A 22436-nucleotide genomic window follows, 5' to 3' on the forward strand; every position below is an offset into this window, starting at 1 on the left:
TTTAAAATGGTGGTTAAAGTGGAAATTTGCCTTAATTGTAAAAGGTTAATTAGCTATTCCGAGATGATCTTGTCTGAGTTTTAAGTTATAATGTGGTCTCTATTAGTGCAAGCTAAATATTAGTTATTTGTTATTATTGTCTGGCTATTACCCTAGGTTATAGGTGTTAAAGTCAATTCCTGGAAGGATGCAGCTCTGCACAGTTTTGGTCCAACCCTAATCAAACTCTGCTGATCCAACTAACCAAGGTGTTCAAAAGAATCTTGATTTTTGGATTAGGGTTGGAGCAAAACTGCTGAGCTGCGGGCCTTTAGGAATTGACTTTGACACATAAATTATTAATTAAAAGCTAAAGTAGCCAACATTCCCAAAACCATCTTGACCACCTTATCTGGTTTGTTGCTGGTCCAAAAATATTTACTAGTTTGGCATGAACTTTCTAGGAAATTGAAGTAATTTTTGTAATTGCAGTCTTCATCTGAATAAGTTACAAGTTAAAAAAAGAGCCTGATCTGACCTTCGATGACTTTAGGTAGGAAGTGTGCGGCCGCTTTGGTTTTCTTTACGCGGTTGCCCTTCATCACTTGGCCATCCCGGTTGATGCCGATGTACCAGGAGCGTCCTGACTGGCTTTGGCGGTACAGCATGGAGGAATATGTCACGTAGTAATTCTCAAACACACTCTCTTTAAATTTGCATTCTGGGTTAAAATGCTCCTGCCAAAGAATGAAAACACACAAATATGCTAATAAGCACAGGGATTTTATATACATACACATACATGTGTGAACACAAAAACAAGTTAAACATCTCACAAACAGAAATAACAGAAAAAATGCTATACTTTTGATTGGTTGGGCTGTCTCTGTAGAGAGTAAGGATAAATTTCATCTTGTTGTTTTGTTGAAAGCAATGTTCTCCAGAGAGCAGGAGGTAGATTATACTACTCATCAACTGTGCATTCATTAACATGACTGATGAACTTAAAGCTGTCCCTAAAGGTACTCAGAGTGAAGAAGCAGTGAGCTCTACTCAGCATATGTACTGGCATGCAAATATAAACACACAGACTTGAAAGAAGAACTATCTCAAATCTATAGATACTCAAAATGTCATGGGCTAAGATGAAGAAAAACACATCCCGCTTGCAACCTGAAACTTTAATTTAGCCCGTTCTGAACATAACCGCATCGTTCCCATTCATCTCCTTTTCGCTTAAAGCTATTCCCACCAATCCAAGCTGCTGTAGATGGGTGACTGTAACCAGCAGCGACATGTATACATCTCTCTTAGTCTTCGTCAGGGTCCTTGCCCTGTCAGAGAGCAGACCCAATCAGCAGGATTGATTTACTGAGAGTAGCCAAGCAGAAACGGCTGACTGAAGCCTTTCGGCGAGCCACCAGAGATTGAGAGATTCAGAACGGTTGAGGGAAGGAGAAATGGAGAAGATGCTGGATCGCAACGAAAGGGTTACTGCAAGTTTTTCTTCCCTAATATTAAGCAGCTGAGCACGACCTGAGTGAAAACCAGCAAATTCGACCAAATTTCTGCATGTCTGCTCTTAGTATTAGTCTATTCATGCAACCCACCTTTCCTCCCTCTCTTTCTGCTGGCCTATGTATCACACTAAGCAGCTTTTGCCTCACGTATTTGATGTCCTTAGAAACTCACAGTAGGAGGAGATCAATAGATGATCAGCCTTGTGGAATACTAATAACAATCTAATCATGTGAATCGAGTTACCACAGCAAACGTGAAGGTCATGGTCACCTTCAGCGTCACATTGTCAAGTTCAGGCTTAAAGTATTTCACCTTTGACCTACAGTATAACTCAACGTACATCAGGTTGTGGTACCACAATTTAAAAACAGTAAGAACTCAATCTTCCAGGAGAATTGAAAACAATAAGTTGCAATGTTTATGTTTTATGCCAGCATTAATTTATGATATTATAAAGGCAACAAAACCATTCATTACTTAATTTTCCCTTCGACTTAGTCCTTTATTTATCAGGGGTTGCTACAGCGACCAACTATTCCAGCAAATGTTTTACGTAGCGGATACCCTTCCAGCCTCAACCCAGTAATGGGAAACAAACATACACTCTTGCACACACACTCACACTCGCACACACTCACACTCACACCTCACACACACACACACACACACACACACACACACACACACACACACACACACACACACACACACACACACACACACACACATACACTAAGGCCAGTTTAGTTTTTTTCAATTCACCTATAGTACTTGTCTTTGGACTGTGGGGGAAACTAGAGCACCCTGAGGGAACCCCCCGTGAACATGGGAAGATCATGCAAACTCCACACAAAAATGCCAACTGGTCCAGCTAGGATTCGAACCAGCGACCTTCTTGCTGTAAGGTGACCGTGACAGTGCTAACGGCTGAGTCACTGTACCACCCCATAGGCAAAAAAAATAATAATAGTTTTCTGTGGTTGGTCCATAGTTGTGGAACAATCTGCCTCATGAGATTAGAATGGCACCATCACTCGATCTATTTTTAAATCCATTTAAAAAAATTACCTGTTCAGTTTGACCTCTTAAAATGATAGTAATGGGTTGTTTTCACAAGACGTCATTGATGATGCATGAAATTCAAATAGTGGACAGGAAGTGATTCTTCTACATAGGAATTGCTATCAGAACATCAAAATATTTCTGTTTCATGTTGTTTATAATTGTTTAAATCAGCCAAAATAAGAACCAGTGATCAGCTTCTAAAGACTTCCAAAGGTTTTTGCTCATAAAGGGAGGAAAGTTCAAGAAACTGGTTAAAAACCAGAAGAAAAGGTGGCATGTATTAAACAACTTTTTGTTTGACAGGACCAATACAGATTATACAAAGGCCTAGTATAAATATGTTAATGTGTTATATGAAAATCAGATACAAACATCACCACACATCCAACATTCAGGAGGATATAAATAACATACCCTGCCATGTAATTGCTGAAATGAAATCCTTGTCTTGTTTAACAATAATTCAAGTCTAGGGTTTCAGCAGAATAAACAACCGTGAACATCGAGATGCGCAGCAGTGCTGAATGTTTGTTGATAGTAAGTTCATCGACCAAACTAAAAAGAAATGCAACCGTTGCAACAAAACTAGACGGTTATTATTGTGGAGCAGTAAATTTCCTCCATACAAAAAAAATTATATAATGTAGACTATGCGACCATGCTTTTGTATGCTTTCAACGGTTATTTTGTGATGGCTGGAAAATATCCGCATGGAGGGAAAAAAACTATAGTTGTTTTTAATAACCTTGTTTTAAACCACATAGTTAGGTGTACAATGTTTAAAACTCTTTGGTTAATGAATGCTACAGAATGCTGTATAGTAAACCGATAAACTGTAATAAATACTGTAACGTAGAAAACTAAAGCCTATTGACTATTTAACTGAAGCCTAATTTGTTTATTACTACAGTCGTGTTGTACCACAGCAACAATATAATTACTGACTGTTTAATTCAAGTAATTGTATAGTATGTTTCCAAACACTTTAATATTTACTGTAGTATTTTTTTCATGTAACGTAATAGCTTATACAGCTTATACATAATTTAGTTTACTAGAAAACGTGGCCGCTATTAATGATATTAGGATCATGCCCAACATATGTGGTTGTTTTCTATTTAAATCTGATTGAAAACAACCTATAGTTTTGTCAAGTCATGGTAACAATTGTTTCTATGTATTTGTTTACTATACATATGAGTACATGGGTCTCAGATTTCACGTGTTTCACATGAATCCCACAAATATATGATTTCATAAGTGACATGGAGGCTACTCTAGTGACATGGAGGCTCCTAAAGCTCATGCTGAAAGCCCCTGACCCAATAGTGTCTGGCTGCAAACCTATACATAAATGCTCTGAGATGCACTTTCAGACACGTGTACTCAAAAGAGCATGTTATCTCAGAGTAAGGGGGAGAGTTTAGGGAGGTGTTAGGTGTATAGGTTCCTGAGAGTGCATGTCTGACAGTGCATGTTCACACAGACTGCAAATGACCAGCTCCTGCCTAAGCATGAGAGAGTTTGCATTGAGAAGTCTTGATTACGAACTTAAATGAACGCTAATCCTTTGGCTCTGACTCAGAAAGGAGTTAGACAGCCTCCTCAGCTTGCATGTCCTTATGGAATGGCTTGGAATGACATGTGGGGAAAGAGGTAATATCCGGCCTGCGTGCGGAGAATCCCGATGACAACGCCAACATCTTTATCATGCAGAGCAGCACTCTGACCTTCCCCTCGCTCCACCTCCTTTCCTCCCCTTCTCCTCCTCTTTGCTGCCTCCCTCCATTTCTCTGTGTTCGCATGCAAGTGTCTGATTGCATCTACATCACCTGCTCAAAAAAGGCCATTTATGAGCCTCTGTCTAAAACAGGATAACTAGGCCTGTTAAATCTTTAAATGTCCTTCATTTTTAAATCTTTTGAATGAATTAACATATTAATTAAATAGTTTATGTAGTGTTTTACTGTGTATTACCTTACATCCAAAGTGTTTTACAATCACACAAAAGGGGTCTCTTCTTACAGAGTGCAGTTCAGGGTGCAGTTTTCACCTGGGTCTAATGGCAGCCATGGAACTGCAGTGCCAGTACTTTCACCAAACACCATTGGAAGGTGGTGAGCATAGACAGTGATAGAAACAATTCATCGGATCAGGATGATTAGGACGCCATGATGGGTAAGGGTTGATAGATAAAACTTGACCTGGACATCAAGGTTAGACCCCTACTCTATGAGAAGTGCCATGGGATTTTTAATGACCATAGTGAGTCAGGACCCTGGTTAATGTCTCATCTGAAGGACATCTGCGTCACTGTACTGGGGCATTAGGACCCATTTTGGTTCCAGGGTAAGCACCCACTGTTGGCCTCATTAACTCTAACTCATAACTTTTCTATTTCTTGCTTTAGAAGTCTCAGCAACTTCAAGTTCACATGGACTTTATTCCAGTTTGTTTATGTAGTTCCAACTGGAATGGGATATTGATTGGGGTGGGGCTTTCGTTTTCCACACCATTCCCTAATAGCAAACTAATGGTAAAAGGGACATGGGTGGCCAAGAATATTGTGGCAGAGCCAGAATCGTCAAACTAACATCAACTGAGTAGGACTGCCACTCCAAATTCAAAAGCACCTTAACATACTGTAGATGTTCTAGTAAATTGAAAATCTGTCAGTCCGGTTTCATATCAATTATAGTCTGGTGTGACCATTTCCAGAAGCAAATAAAAAAATTATTCAGTGAATTAACTTGTACTAATTAATTGTTCATTTTAAAAAAATAACAATGTACGCTAGCAAAATAAACATTTGTAAATTTTGATTTCACATGAATTTTAAAATACATGCTACTGCTTTGTTTGCCGTTTCTGCAGCAACTCATGTGCATTTCAGGAGATACATAAATACAGCATATTTTGCTTCACCCAAAAAAGAGGCTTTAAATAAACAAATTTTTAAAACTTCACAGACCTGAAAAACTACACCTTAAAAAAGCATAATATGATGTTTAATATCTCAGAATGATGTCAATCATGATGTCAATACACAGAAGTTTTTCTAATCTGTTTGTCTTCAGAAAATATGCTTCCCCTCTTGAATTCAGTATTTAATTTCATTTGGGAGTACAACACAATACATAAGCAAAAACTCGTTATAACTTTCATATCATGCATTTTTAAACAAGAAAAATGTGTACCCACTTTTGGCCAAACAGAAAAACAGAAATAGATTTTTCCCTTCTTCTAGACATAAACAATCACTTGGTATGGCAATTAATATAAAATTATGTTAAGGACTTTCTGAACAGTTTGGATGCTCAGAAGTCTAAGTTAAGTGTTTTAAACTATTACCTTTCCAACTTATAAACAAACCAAACTAAATTAAGTACAAATTATAGCAGGTTTGTCATTTATATAATACATTTATATAATGTAAGTTTTCTCTGATTTATAATTCCCCAAACTCAAGAAAAACTGTTAATGCTTTATTTTTTACTTTGTATATTTGTTTGTAAATGTCACACGCACACACACGTCATGTATGTATGCTGACACAGATAGAGAATCGTATATATTTAAAATTCATGTAATTACTTGCTGACATGTGAAAACTACACTGTAGCAAAGACTATAAAATACACAACACATGTCACTCGTATAGTTTTGAATGGGAAAAAGTGTAATGGTCAATATGGTGAATGAAGCCCTGCATACTAGTACAGGAGCCAATCATTGATCGCTATAGGCTGACGTTTTTTCGGGGGAAAAGCTCAGACCAGACGTGTGCTTTAACAAACGCACTGAAATCTAAGCAAATGTTTGCTTCACAGACAAAAGAGATATATGCAAATAAAGCTTGAGATCTGTGCTTTTAAATTAACCAAGTGCACTTGAAAACAAAAGTTTTTTTGGTTTTGTAATCTGTATGAAACCAACACGAGGTACAGTCCATCCTGTCAAACACACGCCATGTGATAGCAACTACTCGAATGCCCACAAACTAGTAAACAAAGAGTTGCTATAATTTCTGGAAGAGATTTGCCATCAAGACCAATTTGTGGATTTCTTCAGTAGACCAGCAAGATCTGGTGATCCTTATTCAGAGGATGATAATGTGTAGAACAGCCATAAATGAGGTTGGTGTCATGATCTCGATCGTTTCGAGAGCGCATGTGCATTAGCTTGGGCAACCTGAAAATATGCCCATTTTGTTTGATTCGGACGTTTAGAAATGAAACTTGTGAGACTGATGTTGTTTATTTTTATTGATTATTCTGAATATATAATGTAATCATAAACTTGGCAAACAGTTTTGGAGAATTTGATGTTTCCCCATTAGGATAGAATGCCTGAGCATACTGCTCGAGAGGCATTTAAAAATGGCCGCCGATAAAATGACTTGCCTTAAAGGCACTTTAGTCCCAACACAAATCGATAAAACTTAAATGTTTTACAAATTTAAGTGGATTAAACATAAAACAATTAAGTATTACCCACAAAACCCTAAGAATTGGGTTGTCATTTGCATAACTCATTTTTAATAAGCAGTTTAAATAAGCAGCAAAGGTCATTTTTGAGTGTACATACAAAATTTAATTTAGCAATGCTGATTAAATAGGCTTAAATGAAGAAACTTTTCTATGATTTACAACTGAACCTGAATATTTAGACTGAAAAGACCCTCAAACCTTAAGAGGTTATTGCATTATCTGTATATATAAACATATACCATTATCAGTTTCTTTAAATAATATGCATTTAACTACAGATAACTGCTACACATACAGTTAGAAATGCACTGTAAATTGCAGCTTGTTTTTTTTAACTTCTAAATCATGAAACATTAGATTTTTCCTAATTTTATTGAAGTGTGAACCACACACACTACCAAACATGCAGACTCAACAAAACATATACCCACACTCTGCAGCATCTGAGGTATGACGTTCTCGTTCAAGACGTTCTGCAAGATTCTTCACACAGCTTTTGGTTCAGAGAGCATGAAATTGACAGAAGGAGGATGTGGGATTTGACTGCTGTGCTGTTTCTATCTTTCCTCAAACTGGAGTTAATGACATTGTTACTGCCACATGGCAAACCCAGAAACACTTTACTTGTGGGGCAGTTTACCGCGCACCGCTTCAGTGCTACAAAAAACAATCTGCAATGTTCCACAAGGCTAGTCACACATTTACTGCCCATCACAACAATAACCAAAAGAGTACGTTAAACTGCCAAAAGCACACAATTTGACACTTTCTTCAATTCCCATAAGAGACTGTCTGTGACAAGATTTTCAACACAACCATTTTTTAAATTTCTTCCAATTTTGAGACCAACGTGACCTCTGTGTCCATTAGGTTCTCAGCGGGAAGTTCTGGAAACATAACACTGGAGACTCAGTTGAATAATTGATATCAATTATGCTATTTCAAAGACACATGCATTATTCAGTGAAACTTTGTATTAGTCCTAAATCCATGACTACAGCTATAGGCGTTAAACTGAGACAGGAAACTGATGGAGAAATGTGCCCTTCATCTCAAGATCATGTGAAACGCACAGCACAAGCATCTTGGCTACAAAGGAACACTGGGATAGCAAAGTTACAACTCAAGCTAAAAATGAGTGCCACACTTCCTGAGAATGGAAACGGCCTATGGCAGTGGTGGAAAATAAACAGAAAAGGAAATAAAGCATGTATGGGGGAAATGTGAATTTTATCTTAATCACTCAGAATACAAGACTACTTTAGAATTTTTCCATTTCATTTTGGATTATTCATTCATTCATTCATTCATTCATTCATTCATTCATTCATTCATTTTCCTTCAGCTTAGTTCCTTGATTTATCTGGGGTTGCCAAAGTGGAATGAACCACCAACTTATCCAGCTTATGTTTTACACAGTAGATGCCCTTCCAGCTGCAAACCAGTACTGGGAAACACCCATACACTCTCACACACATATACCACGGCCAATTTAATTTAATCAATTCACCAATATTGCATGTCTTTGGACTGTGGGGAAAACTGGAGCACACGAAAGAAACCCACATGAAAACAGGGAGAACATGCAAACTCCACACAGAAATGCTAACTGACCCAGCCGGGACTCGAACCAGCGACCTTCATGATGTGAGGCGACAGTGCTAACCACTGAGCCGCCATGCTGCCCATTTTGGATTGTTGCAGAAAATAAGTTTTGTGATCAGCCAAGGTTTATGATTCTTACGTGTTTTGTTCTTCATGTTAATAAACACAACTCTTAATCAAATACTGCCTAATAACCTAAATTGCATTAAAAACATTATTTCTACATGAAAATTATTTCTTTATATTTAAAAACCTTATTAATCTTAAAAAAAACAACAAACTATGAATGTTCTACAGTCCCAGCCTCCATTTAATCACAATCTCCTCTTACATTTACTCAAATGAAGTAGTAAAAACTTCACAATGGAAAAATTGTTTGCTGAGGCTGAAGCCTGAGTACATTTATTTGAATTCTGAATTCACGCAAAGCACGCAACGAGTACTGTCTTAACAAGCTGTAATTCATCTTTACTCATTGCAATCTTACAAAGTAGTTATCAACATAGCTACTGCATACACAGTACAAATAAACTCTTAAAATTCTGTCATCATTTACTCATCCTTATCTCATTAACTAAAAACAGTTGCCACTTGACTATAGATTTTACAGAGGATGTCTGTAGACACATTTTCATCCACCTATTTTTATGCGCATTTTGGATAGATGTATAAAAACGGTTGATGAAAACGCTCCAATGTGCATACATTTAGAAATGCGCATAAAAAATCATATGTGCATAACTTGGTTAAATATTATTTTCGATGGAAAGACTTTTACAGAACAAATTCCAGTATGCGCATTAAAAAAGTTATTATAAGGGATCATGTGATTATAAAAATGTGTGCGAATGGATAAAACATCAGGCTGAGCACTTTGTAAAACATCTAAAATGTTGTTTTAACCATTTCATTATTAGTGTTATTATATTATTATTTACCTCCAAAATTGTCAAGAGTGTCTGTGCTTCGTGTCTGATGCCTTTAAACTCCTCTCTCACGTGTCAGCATACTGTCTTCTAAAGTGCACTTAATTTATTAAATAAAGAAAAGATTCACGCAGCTTCCCCAACCACAGCAAATTCCGTTTTTACTGTTGATATTTGGTTCCAGTTTATCAGAAAGTGACAATTTTGTTCTCTTTGACCATTTGGATGGAAACTCTGCTTTATTCACGTCTTATATGCGAAATTCCAGTTTTGTGCATCAATTCAGTTAGCATCTTTGGATTGAAACATAGCTAATGATTGGCAGTTTTTAAAGTTTCATTTGGAGATAAGTACAGTAAATGATGAATACTTTTTCATTTTTTGGGTGAACTCTCCCTTCAGAACACCAGTGATTGGCAACAGAATTCAAAAATCCGATTGGCTCTGATGTTGAATGCTATGAAAACATGTTGCAAATAGAAACCTTTACCAATGAAGAACATATGAAAGTCCCATCAAATAAGTTGATAAGATTGGTAAGATGCTTATGATAGTAGGGAACTGGGGCTGCAAAAAGACATAAGAAAATTAACCCTGGGTTTATGAATGAACAGTAAAACCAACATAAATAAAACATGCTAAGCAAGCTATACTTTAACCAATTGTTCTTTTTTGCAGATCGTATTCTGTCTGTACATTTCATCTGATAATTAACATCTCATTAATTATAATTTTTTAACATAAAGCTCCTTAAATAATTCTTACTGGATTCATTATTTCAAGTGTTAAAAGCTTATTATGCTGTACAGTTGGACAGCAAATTTCCCTGAATCCTCTGGGTGCATCTCAGTCAGCTTCACTGTTCAGTAGTTAATGCACTGATTCAGCCATTTTAAGTGCTGTCTTAATCGCAATATTCTTCCATTGCACTGAAACGCTCACTCCCTAAAAAAAGTCCCACAATGCACTTTGAAAATCTATGAGCATTGATGCTCACTATGATCTTAATGGAAGTTCGGAAGCCCTAAACGTGACCAATCATCAAACATAACAACAAATGAGAAATGTTTTTTTTTCTAATAAGAACCTACTGTAGCTAGATTCTTCAGAACAATCTAACAAACATTTTTAATTGTTTAATGGTTGAAATGTTGCTCAAAATCAAATTATTTTGCAATAATGTACTTTTTAAAAACATTGTAAAAGTAATATCTGAATAAAATTACTTCTGCTGTTGTTCAAACATTCTAGTTTTGATTTCGTAATGAGGATGTCATCATGTTACACCCAGTTTCCCAGTGTGTAGTGAACAAAGTTCATCACTGTCCATACCAGTACTTGATTCTTGTATACGTCCTACCTAGGAAGCAGATGCAGATGTAGTAATAGTACCCCCCAGCAGGAGCTAAATAGACCACGCTAACCAAGCTAAACCTTGACCAATTGTTCTTTATAGCAGATCCCATTCTGTCTGACTGAAAATGGCCCCTGCATAGCTGTAATCTCTGTCTGTAAATGTCATCTGAGGCCAGACTCATCAATGATCATTTTTCAACATATAGCTCCTTAATAGGGCTTACATTTCATGGGCGGGTGTTTGTATGTATAAACTGTATTCACCAACACGTTCATGCCTTAATCCATGTGTATTGTGCACATAAGTGTAACATTTCTTTTCACTTACACATACATGTGTAGAAAGACATAATATAAGTTTGCATGTTGGGCAGATGTTCAGTTTCATTCAACATTACATAAGTCTATAAAGCATGCAGAGCTACATTAGGAAACATCAATGGTTGAATGAAGCAAATGCAGGCAAGGTCATAATCCATTTACGCTCAGCTTATGGTGACGTTTACTGATGGTTGTGCAGCTGGCCACTAAGTTTTTTTTTTTTTCCAGAATGCTGATGGCATTTATCTTTGTTTTGAGTGACGAATGGAGGGTCCCTGTCAATGAGATTCATGTTATGGAATGGTAGATGGTGACATCTGTTTTAATGAATGATCTGGAAGAGGGCTGAAAAGTGGTGAGCCAACCAGGAGCTGTTATTAATGAGAAAGTGGCACAGTAATGGGATCTCTATTCATATGTGAAGTGTGAATCTAGCACACGTGCATTTAATGCATCAAGGTACTGTCAGCTTCTAAAATGTAGGCACTTTAGATATATACATATGCCAGGAACACTTTAATTTAGGTCACAATGCATGCTATTAAATACATGCTGTCCATTAGTAGTTATAAAGTACGATCTTATCCTGCATCCCTAATCCTACTCAAAACTTAAACCCAACTTCTAACATAATAACTATTAATAAATAGCTAAATAGCTATTTATTAAGCTAGTAGTGTTAGTTAATGGTTTGTTAATATCATGAAACATGACCTAGAGTGTTACCTAAATCTTTACAAATCTGTTGAGGTTTAAATAATAATTGATTAGGTTGTTTATAGTGTTTTTTTCCAATAACGGAGAATCACTAAACATGCCTCACACTATCACATTGATTTGTTAATCTATTTACCTAATTTGATCACATCATGTTTTCATTTCATTATGGGTGATTTCAATAGATCGATCAGAATTGTTGTGACTCCAGTGACACCCTTGCATCATTTAGTCTAATGCTCTATTTTTGAAGACAGTTCCACACTAGTGTTTCTTTTTCTGCAATAGTATGCATAGACTGGCAAGATGAACTAGATTTTCCCAAATGTGCCACATTTCCAAAACCAGAGAGCACTGCATGAGATTTTGTATCTCAAGTGCGCTCAGATTAACCTTACTATTTCTATTGTGATGAAGAAACTGTTGGAGAAATTGCCATTGGGCACAAAAAATACCAAACATCAAATTTAATTCAGGACATAAAATGTTGTGAGCTCATGTGACAATGCAGTATACTTTTTTTCAGGGTGTCTGCGAGGTCTTAAAATGTATTAAAAGTCTGTAAATCTATTTAGAGAAATTTAAGGCCCTTAAAAAGTCTTAAATGCTATTTTACATGGTAATAAATTTGGAATATTTTTAAATAAGGCCACGGATTAAATGCACAGTACAGTTACAAGCTCATTGCAACATAATAACATTATGATAACATGATATTGTTGCCATGGTTTCCTGAAGATAAATACCAAAAAAAAAAAAAAAAAAATGCAACTGGGAAAGCTACAGCAGTCGCGATACTCAATCTCATTTCATCACACTCTGCTTCAAGGGCCAAGAGGAAGGGGTAGAGGTACAAAAATAGAGTTAGGATTGGGCCTAAAGCATGGAGTCGTCCTGCTGATGGTGTTTTTTAATGTTGTGAGTGATATTTTCTTGGCACATTATTGGTCCTTCACTACTCTACAAATTCAGCATTATTTAAAAGTGACATTAGAATGAATGTTTACTTGTAGATTTTGGTTTTCCCACATCAAGTGTCGCCATCAGTTTCTTTTTGCTTGGTGACCCGGCACATTTTACGTTTATTCAAATCATTGTCTTGCATCTGACAAAGGCCGCCTTTCAACTGCACACAACATTTGAACACGAGTGTTGGAACTCGCCCTCTTGTTACTGTCGCACAGAATTTTCAGTTTTTACTTGCACCATTGGAGAGAAATTGTTCTCGCAGTGTCCAAATTAAAGGGGTGCAAAAGCAAAAGCATTTATTTTCTGTGCGTTCACTATAGTTGAATGAATGCAAACTTATAGACAGCTAAAAATTTTGGAGAGAATGTGGAGACAACATAAGTTTTTTTTTTACTCATTTATGATTAGAAATGTTTTTTTTTTTTTTTAAATGTAGACTTTTTTTCTGATTCCAAAAATACGGAAAAAGTATTTCTCATATTGCGCACACTGGATTACATCATATCCGGTCGGCAAGCCGCATACGGTCTCGTCTCAGGAGTTCAAATATAGGCGCCTATCATATAGTTCTGATCATATCCATATGGGAAAAATTCGGATCCGACTGGCCGACTGGATGTGATGTATTCCAGTGCGTTCAAAAATGAGTAAAAAAAAAAAAAAAAAAAAAAAAAAAAATATATATATATATATATATATATATATATATATATATATATATATATATATATATATAAGTATTATTATTTTTTTTATTATTATTATTACTTTTTTTATGTTGTCTCCACATTCCCTCCAAAAATTTTGGTGGTCTGGGTTTCTAGTATTCATTCATTCATTTATTCATTCATTTAACCATGGTGAACAGATGGAGAATAATGACTCTTGCTTTTGCACTCCTTAATTTCTGACACTGCAAGAACAGCTTCTCTCCTATGGTACACGACAAAAGTGAAAATTTTGTGCGACAGCCACAAGAGGGCGTATTCCTACAGTCATGTCCAAATGTTATGTGCAGTGGAAAGGCGGCTTATTTCAACATATCCGCAGCTCAAATCAGATCTGAATTTCCCGCATATCGAAATGATCGGAACTCCCAGAATACTCTACACTGGAAATGAATGACTTTTGATCTGTTGCTTGTAGGGATGGGAAGATTAATCGATATGTATCGATACGCGGTCATGCGCGTGCACGATGCGAGTGCATCGGTTGAGCAGCAGAGGATGAATGAAATTTTGGAAGCAAATCGAGATGCATCGGTTTTTGCGAGATGCATCGGTTTTTCCGAGATACAGCTTATTTTTTTAATGTAGAATGTATTTTTTATTTATTAACAAGTGTTGTCAACCTGTTTTTGGCGCATAATTTAATCGACCTACATAAAGTATGCCTTAGCAACGGATTTGCGGATGTGTACACTTACACTACAACTCAGTGTATCAGGTGTGCGGATGAAGCTAGTGGTGCGCCCTCAGAAAGCGCGAGAAGCAAAACAAACATTTTATTCCCCACTGAGTTTTAAATCTAAAGTATGGCAACATTATGGATTGAAGGATGGACGACTTGACAGGACAGATGCAATTTGCAAAATGTGCCGCGCATCTATAAAATACGCGGGCAGTACGACTAATCTGATATCTCACTTGAAGCGGCGCCACGGTGTTGTTGTGAAAGCATCTTCCAGGGTTCCTACATCCCCGGCTTTCGCACTGCTTGAACTGTAGCTACCAGCTCCAAAAGTGGTGAGAAAGGCATTGCAAGTTTTTTTTTCCATGCGCAAAAGTTTTGTGCGCTTTATTCCAATAACGGATGTTATTGCATTGTTCATCTGCAGGGCCGGAGCAAGCTGAACTTCTGCTCTAGGCAGAGAACGATCACGCCGCCCTCAACCCCAATGTGAAAACGAAAGTGACCGGTTATGAAAATGAAGTGACGTGTCGCGGACCTCTATTATGCGCGGATATAACTGAGGACGCGCGGGTGTCGCGGACCTCTATTCTTCCGCCCTATGCGCGGATATAACTGAGGACGCGCGGGTGTCGCGGACCTCTATTCTGCCGCCCTATGCGCGGATATAACTGAGGACGCGCGGGTGTCGCGGACCTCTATTCTGCCACCCTATGCGCGGATATAACTGAGGACGCGCGGGTGTCGCGGACCTCTATTCTGCCGCCCTATGCGCGGATATAACTGAGGACGCGCGGGTGTCGCGGACCTCTATTCTGCCACCCTATGCGCGGATATAACTGGGTGTTGCGGACGCCGCCCTCTCTATACTGCCGCACTAGGCGGTTTTAAACACCTCCTCCTGTTAATTTTTATTTAATTATAATAATAATAACAATATTAATAATAATAATGATAAATATAGCTGCAAGCAGCAATTAACGGGGGTCAAGCAGTTTAGCAGGGTAAGGTCATATAGCAGTTAGGACGCCTGTAAGTAGTTTATTTGACAATGAAATATACGATTAGAGTGTTAGAGTTTATAGATTGAGCTAACAAACGTTTGATTAAACACTCCAGAAATGAAACATCAGTTTTTACATATTGACAAATTTCTTATGAACATTTCGAGTGACCGCTTTTATGTCAAAGTGACCAGTATAAGCAGCCCTATGATATAATGTGTAGATCGAGTCATGGCACCTTAGACAAAGTCACGGCATGTCAAATTTTAAGTTAATCAGATAAATGGTTACTCAGATACAGTGATTTTATAATGTATAGCGCCAGCATGTGGCCAATGTCTATGTGTTTCATCCTATGTGCTTAGACTGACCTCTTGCATATGTGTAACAAGTTTAGTGAAGATATTTTAATTCCTTCATGAGTTATGGCTATTTTAGCTCTTCTTAATAAAAATGACAAAAGAGCAGTGAATAAGCTATTAGTGATCTCCTACTGCCATCTAGTGGCCACAGTGTAATTTATTTATGTGATTACAGCCATTTAGGTGTGCATAAACATATCCCTTCTATAATTGAGCATGTTCTAACTGTATAAAATGAAAAATTTGTATTTTATTAAAATAATTAAAAGTCTACAGAGTAAAAAGTGTGACAAGCTTTGACTAAATTTGATCTTAAATGCATTAACCATGTTTATGCCATGTCAGTTTGGGATTCAGAATGCATTACATAACATTACATTACATTCTTTGCTATAGAGCAGTAAAATAAACAATAAGTGCTCTGTTACTGCCATCTAGAAGCCACAGTTGTGATTTTCTTTACACATGTTTTAAAACAAGGTGTTAAATCATAGAACCAGTTTTACCTATTAGAATTATTATGAAGAGGTTAACTGGGACCAAATTAGATGTTTAATGCATAACAGTGTTTACATCAGGTCAAAATGTGATTCAGAATGATCCTAAATGCAATTTCCCTGACTTTAAACTCAAAAAATGTACAACAACAAAGGTATGCAAATGTTATAAACAATAAATAAGTGGTCTTGTTGTGACATCTAGTGGTTAGAAATGGTAGGTGACAGTTAAAAGTCTGTGTTATAGTGGCTAAAATGATAGAATATTGAAAATGTGTTTTTGAGACCTTTAAACATCCAAGATGGACAAAAAAATAACTTATAAATCATTTCAGTGATAAGTGTGTAAATGAAGCACATTTACTTCATTTTTAAGCCATTTTAGCATGTTTTTAAAACCATTTCCACTATTATAGCGCCACCTATAGCCCAATCTCCACAAGATTTTGCATGTTTATTCACATTGATATGCCACATCTGCTCACCAATTTCTGTGATGTTTTGGGTTTTCCTTATTGGTTTACAGGCATGTAGGTTTGTGTAGACACGCCCCTTTTGTTAATGAGCCTGTTACAGCTATCTAAAATGGAAAGTTCAACTTTTTTTTTATAATTATTGATCTACTCAGTCCAGAGGTTTATACAACACTGGTTTCGTTGCGATTGAGTTAAAAACCAGGGACTAGTTTGCAAAAGTAGGTTTTGTTTAAATTGATGGTTTTTTAATGAACAGTGTGAGTGACAGCAGTGGTTTTAGTGTCAAACTGTTCAGTATGAGCAGACCTATCATATGATATGTAGATTGAGGGTTTTTAGTGAAATAGTGTGTAAATGAAGCAAATTTACTTTATTTTTAAGTGATTTAGCATTATTTAAAGACTATTTTTGCTATTATAGCGCCACCTATGGTTTGATCTTCACAAAATTTTGCAAGTTTCTTCACATTGATATGGCACATGTGCTCACCAATTTCTGTGATGTTTTGAGTTTTCCTCATTGGTTTACAGGCATGTAGGTTCGTGTGGACACGCCTCTTTTGTAAATTAGCCTGTTACAGCTAGCCAAAGTGAAAAGTTCAACTTTTTTTTGATAATTATTGATCTACACAGTCCAGAGATTCTAACAACACTGGTTTCGTCGCGACTGAACTAAAAACCAGGGACTAGTTCGCAAAAGTAAGTTTTTCCTATATTGATGAATATTTAACGAACGGTGTGAGTGAGAGCAGTGGTTTGAGTGTTAAACTGTTCGGTATGAGCAGGCCTATCATATGATATGTATTTTGTGTGGTTGCGCAAAAGGTTGTGTGATACACAACCCATTACACACTAAAAATACGTAAAATCGCCCCCTAGTGGCCGATTTCTTTCAAAATTCTTACAGACCTCAAGGACCGTGAGTCGAACATGCCCAGCGAGTTTCGTTTTGATCACTCATCGTTAACCTTGTTAAATGGCTGCTCAATTTTTATTGGCTAATGGCGGCCATGTTTTTTGAGATATGCCAATGTCCTTATAGTATGTTATGACAACTTGGTCAAAGACACTACATGCCAAATTTCAAGCTGATTTGAGTAATGGTTGTAAGGTTAGAGTAATTTTTATGTTTTTTTAACTTTATAGCGCCACCATGTGGCCAAAGTCTACGGGTTTTGCACTGTCACATCAAATTAAGCTTACACATATGTGTACCAAGTTTGGTGATGATATCTCATTCCTTTCAAAAGTTATAGCTACAATTAGCATTTAGCTTCAATTAGCATCGAACATTGTTGTGTACTGTTTCGTGCGAGAAAAAAAATTTCAACTTTTTTTTGATAATTATTGATATTCAGTGTCCAGAGAACATTTCAGAGCTGGTTTGGTTCAGATTGGGCAAAAAACCTAGGACTAGTTCGCAAAAGTAGGTTTTGGACAAATCGCGATGTAGCGGGAAAACGGTCCACCGTAGAGAAAATCTGGGTCACTCCACTTTTGTTCGGGCTGACCCAAGAATTCCAAATATGTAATTTTTTTGAGTCTACGACAAACGATGTACAAATGGCGGCCAAAATATTGGGTTTTGGCGCAATAGCGCCACCTATGGGCCGATTTGGCTGATCTTCGGTGAGAATGTAGTGTACCGGAGTACTACCATCTGACCAAGTTTCAGCTCTCTCGGACTTACGGTTTGGTCTGGGCAATAGTGACTTCGGCAGAATAATAATAATAAAAATCCTTACAAATACAATAGGGTTTCAGCGCTTCGCGCTTGACCCCCTAAAAATAATGGGTGTCACGGTGGCACAGTGGGTAGTTTGACCACCTCACAGCAAGAAGATTGCTAGTTTGTTATATTTTTATTAGCCTGTTGTTTACAGTGACAGTGATGTTTCAAAGCAGCATAACACTGCTAGTTCACAACCTTAAGTTTTGAATAATCAGTGGCAAAATATATCTTTGTAAAACTTGTTTTCATAGTTGAAAAGTTAAATCACAATTCTTGTTGTGCAATGCTCAACCTTTATGTTGAAAGAGTGCAAATATATATAATTTAATATATATTGCACTTATACATTCTGTTTATCTTGAAAATACTTAAATAATATGTGCTATGTTCTAAAATGGCCCTCTACTGTAAACTGACACTCTGGCTCTGAGAGAAAAGCCAGTTTGTAAAAAAAAGTCTTGGTTTTACTTGGTTAATAAATAATCAAACTCATTCAATGGTACAGCATCCTCTTTTACATAATCTCATAAACTTGATTTAATTAGTTAGTGCTGAATTATCGCATTGTATCGTGATATGGGTGTGAATCGTATCGTGTCGCATCGCAATATGTCATAAATGTATCGCTAATATATCGGATCGTATTCTTTGTATCGAGATGCGTATCGGATCGGCATTATAGCTTAGATGCCCAACCCTAGTTGCTTGTCATGTGCAGTGGAAAGGCGGCTTAAGGTAACAACCTTTCCACAAATAGCAGGTTCATTTAAAAGTTGGCAATGGAAACCTACAAGATTAGTGGCCACAAGTTTAAAAAAAAGTTGGGAATCTCTGCTTTAAGGAATATATCTAGCACTTTGTTGTATTATTGTCAGACAAAGGAATTAAGAAGGAATTAGGGCAGTTAGAAGGTAACATGGGTCCTCCTTGTAAGTACCAAGTTGTACCCAGTAAAGTGGTCAGTAAACCAATTAGTTTCTATCATGTTCAAAAGTACATCAATTAATCAAATCACCTTGGGCAAAGACAGAGAGGACATAACTGTCAATTGAAGGGTACTAGAGTTCATAAGGGGGCTTATGGGAAATGGAGGCAGCTTAAAATGCTGCAGAGGGTTTATGGGGATGAACAGCTACAATGTGCAGATCATTACCTGCAAAGGGGGAAGGAGAAGATTACCGAACCACTTATACTTCTTTTTCTCTCTCTTTCACTTTCTCTCCATCCTTCGTTCACTTGTAAGAGAATGCTGGAAATGAGGTGTGTTTGAAAGCAATTGCATGTATTCTAGTTTGGATTCATATCAGTGTGTCTCCGGCTTTTCATTTACCTTTACAAACCACATGTCTCTCTTTGAGTCTGGGTGTGATTGCATCTCTCTGACGGGAGCATCTGAATCTCAATACCATCTGCGGAGGAGTGAGTCTATAGAAACCATTTATCAAACCTGAGATAAAGCACAGCAACACACTCTATACACATCTTGTCTGAGGTCACACAAATCACACACTCCCACACATGCACCTATTGTGCTCAGACAGCTCCATTATACAGCATGTTATCCGGGGGAAACTTTGTTTGTAATGAGTGGTTTTAAATCGAAATCTGTGTCGCCAGAATAATGGCTGATCACGGCAACTGTTTCAGTCAAGAACCGTACAACTGTGTCAACTATCTTTCTCATGCTCTCTCTCACTCTCCCGTTCAGCCCAGGAGGGTTTTTCCAGAGCATACTGTGTATAAAATGGGTCAGGACGGGACAGGGTTCTATTTTTATCTGGAAACAATTTTCATAACTTCACAACAGGTATCTCACAGACCTCCATGGCCACACATCCCACTCTAACATAGTCGAATAGAGTGGAGGTTCCCTCAGAAGTCTGTTCTACATCCATTGCTCTCATGGGCTTCTGATAGTGCCTGATTAGTTAAACACACAGAGCAATGAAGACTGCAAGAAATGGGACTTGATGGAAATCATCAACTAGAAATTAAAATTCAGTGACCATTTACTTATACTCATCAAAAACTATAGTATAGAAGGTTCAGTTGCATCACTGTAAATTAGGAAAATGGCTATAATTTGCAATATTGACATGCATTAGGGCTGGGCGATTTGACCTAAAACTAAAATCTTGATTAATTGAACATTTTAATTTTATTAGCGAACCATTATTTTATTTATTTATTTATTTCACTTACGGGTTTTGTACAGTAAATATTCTCACATTTTACAATTGAGAGATTTTTAAATGAAGGGTGCATTATTGATTTTAAAATAATTGAAGGAAACACAAACTATCTACTATCTATGATTATTTATTTAACATCAACGTTCAACAACTGAAATTAAAGCACATGTTGCCTTAAACCAGCAGTCACTTTTTTCTCATAAAAACTAAAAATAAATAATGTGCACTTTTGGAAACAAAATTAATTATTTTCATTGTTTTAAAAGTAGAAAATAAGCAGTATCTCCTCCGTGAAAACCGGGAAAAATTAGATCTATTATAGATTCTGAATGTTGATTTTCATTACTTTTCGATTAATCGCCAAGCTCTAACATGCATTATTGAGGAATAAAAGTTTCTTCTGAATAAACCAATCAGTCATCAACTGGTCATTGCGCCATTTTAGCTAGAATAGGAAGTTTTGGTTCCCTTCCCACTGAAACGTGAAACTGGCACTTAGGTCTGTGCGTTGGATCAACCTGAAATATAAGCTTTTTATTAAATTGAGCACAAAAAATAGCATTCTGTGGCAGTTCATGCAGTTTTGAAATATTTTATTTTATTGGGAGTTTTTACTATTCAAAGTCAGCTTAATTGTCAATTTAACCACATGTACAGGACATACAGAGACTCGAAATTGGCTTTGTCTCAGACCTTAGAAGCCTAACATATAATATTAATACAAAAAGTAGAATTTTAAAAGAAATTACAATAAATACAATTATACATAAAATGTATTATGAAACTATAAGTAAACAATAAAAATTTTAAATCAATACAATTACATTAAAGGGCACATGGCAATGTGTGCAAACCAGAGTTGTGTTGATGTAAAACAGTATATAGTGCAAAAAGAAAAAAAAAAAACCTTTATAATATAAAACAGTATATAGTGCAAAAAGGTTTGTAAACATGATAATTATGATAAAGTGTCAGTGTCATAATATATTGGGAGGTAGTATGATGTAACTAGCAGATGTGACTTGTACTCTCAAAAAAGTGATGTTTGCTGTTTGTTCAAATTACTTATTTAAAATGAGCCGAAACATTTTAAAATTAAACATTTTTTTGGGTGAAAACTAAATAGTTTTATATGAAAAACTAATAAGTTAACTTAATTCCTCATTGTTGTCCCACCACAAATTGATTTTGTGGAATCCAGCATTTTTTTACAGTGTACTGTATGTCTAAAAAAGCTGCTTGAAGGTATTGCGCATAACATAGAGGAGGGGTGACCAAACTTTTTTGTATAAAGGGCCAAAAGCCAAGTATCATTCAGAGCCATGGGCCAAAGATAAATATAAACCAAGCTATATTAGAATAATGTTGCTATGGGTAATTTCCTACATTTTTTATGAGATTTAAAAGTAAATAGAAAACATGACTTTAAATCATATTAACTAATGTAGTATATCTAAAATGATAACTTATTGCTATAATAACATAACCAACCACATTTCTAACACTGAATTTCTGTGATGTATACACTAGTCAAGCAAAAATCTCCCTTTGCCTCGATTTGTCCTCTATCTGTCAGGTGACAGTATGTACATTTTAACTAAATTGGATTAATTTACACCATTTAATTGAAACATTTCATTTCAGTTAGCTTTTAACAATAAAACAAGCAAACAAACAAAAAGTTACATAAGACATAAAATGAGAACCTCTAAACTATGCCCATCGTTTTGCCTCTCTTCTCAGATGGGATGGCAGGCCAAATCAAAGGTTACTGTGGGCCGACTTTGGCCCGCACACCCTAGTTTGGTCATCCCT

General features: G+C 36.6%; 2 protein-coding genes across 3 annotated transcripts in view; one reads left to right on the plus strand and one right to left on the minus strand.

Moving 5' to 3' along the window:
- The window catches only part of nlgn2b (neuroligin 2b), a 346267-nt gene that overhangs the window by 34188 nt on the left and 289643 nt on the right, over positions 1-22436 (plus strand). The window lies entirely within an intron of this gene.
- The window catches only part of fgf11b (fibroblast growth factor 11b), a 92698-nt gene that overhangs the window by 6326 nt on the left and 63936 nt on the right, over positions 1-22436 (minus strand). Inside the window, exon 4 of the mRNA XM_001920319.8 lies at positions 518-716. Within this exon, the coding sequence (XP_001920354.2) occupies positions 518-716 (199 nt within the window). The remainder of the gene's footprint in view (positions 1-517; positions 717-22436) is intronic.

This window comes from Danio rerio, chromosome 10, assembly GCF_049306965.1.
Source record: "Danio rerio strain Tuebingen ecotype United States chromosome 10, GRCz12tu, whole genome shotgun sequence".
Classification (NCBI taxonomy): Eukaryota; Metazoa; Chordata; class Actinopteri; order Cypriniformes; family Danionidae; genus Danio; species Danio rerio.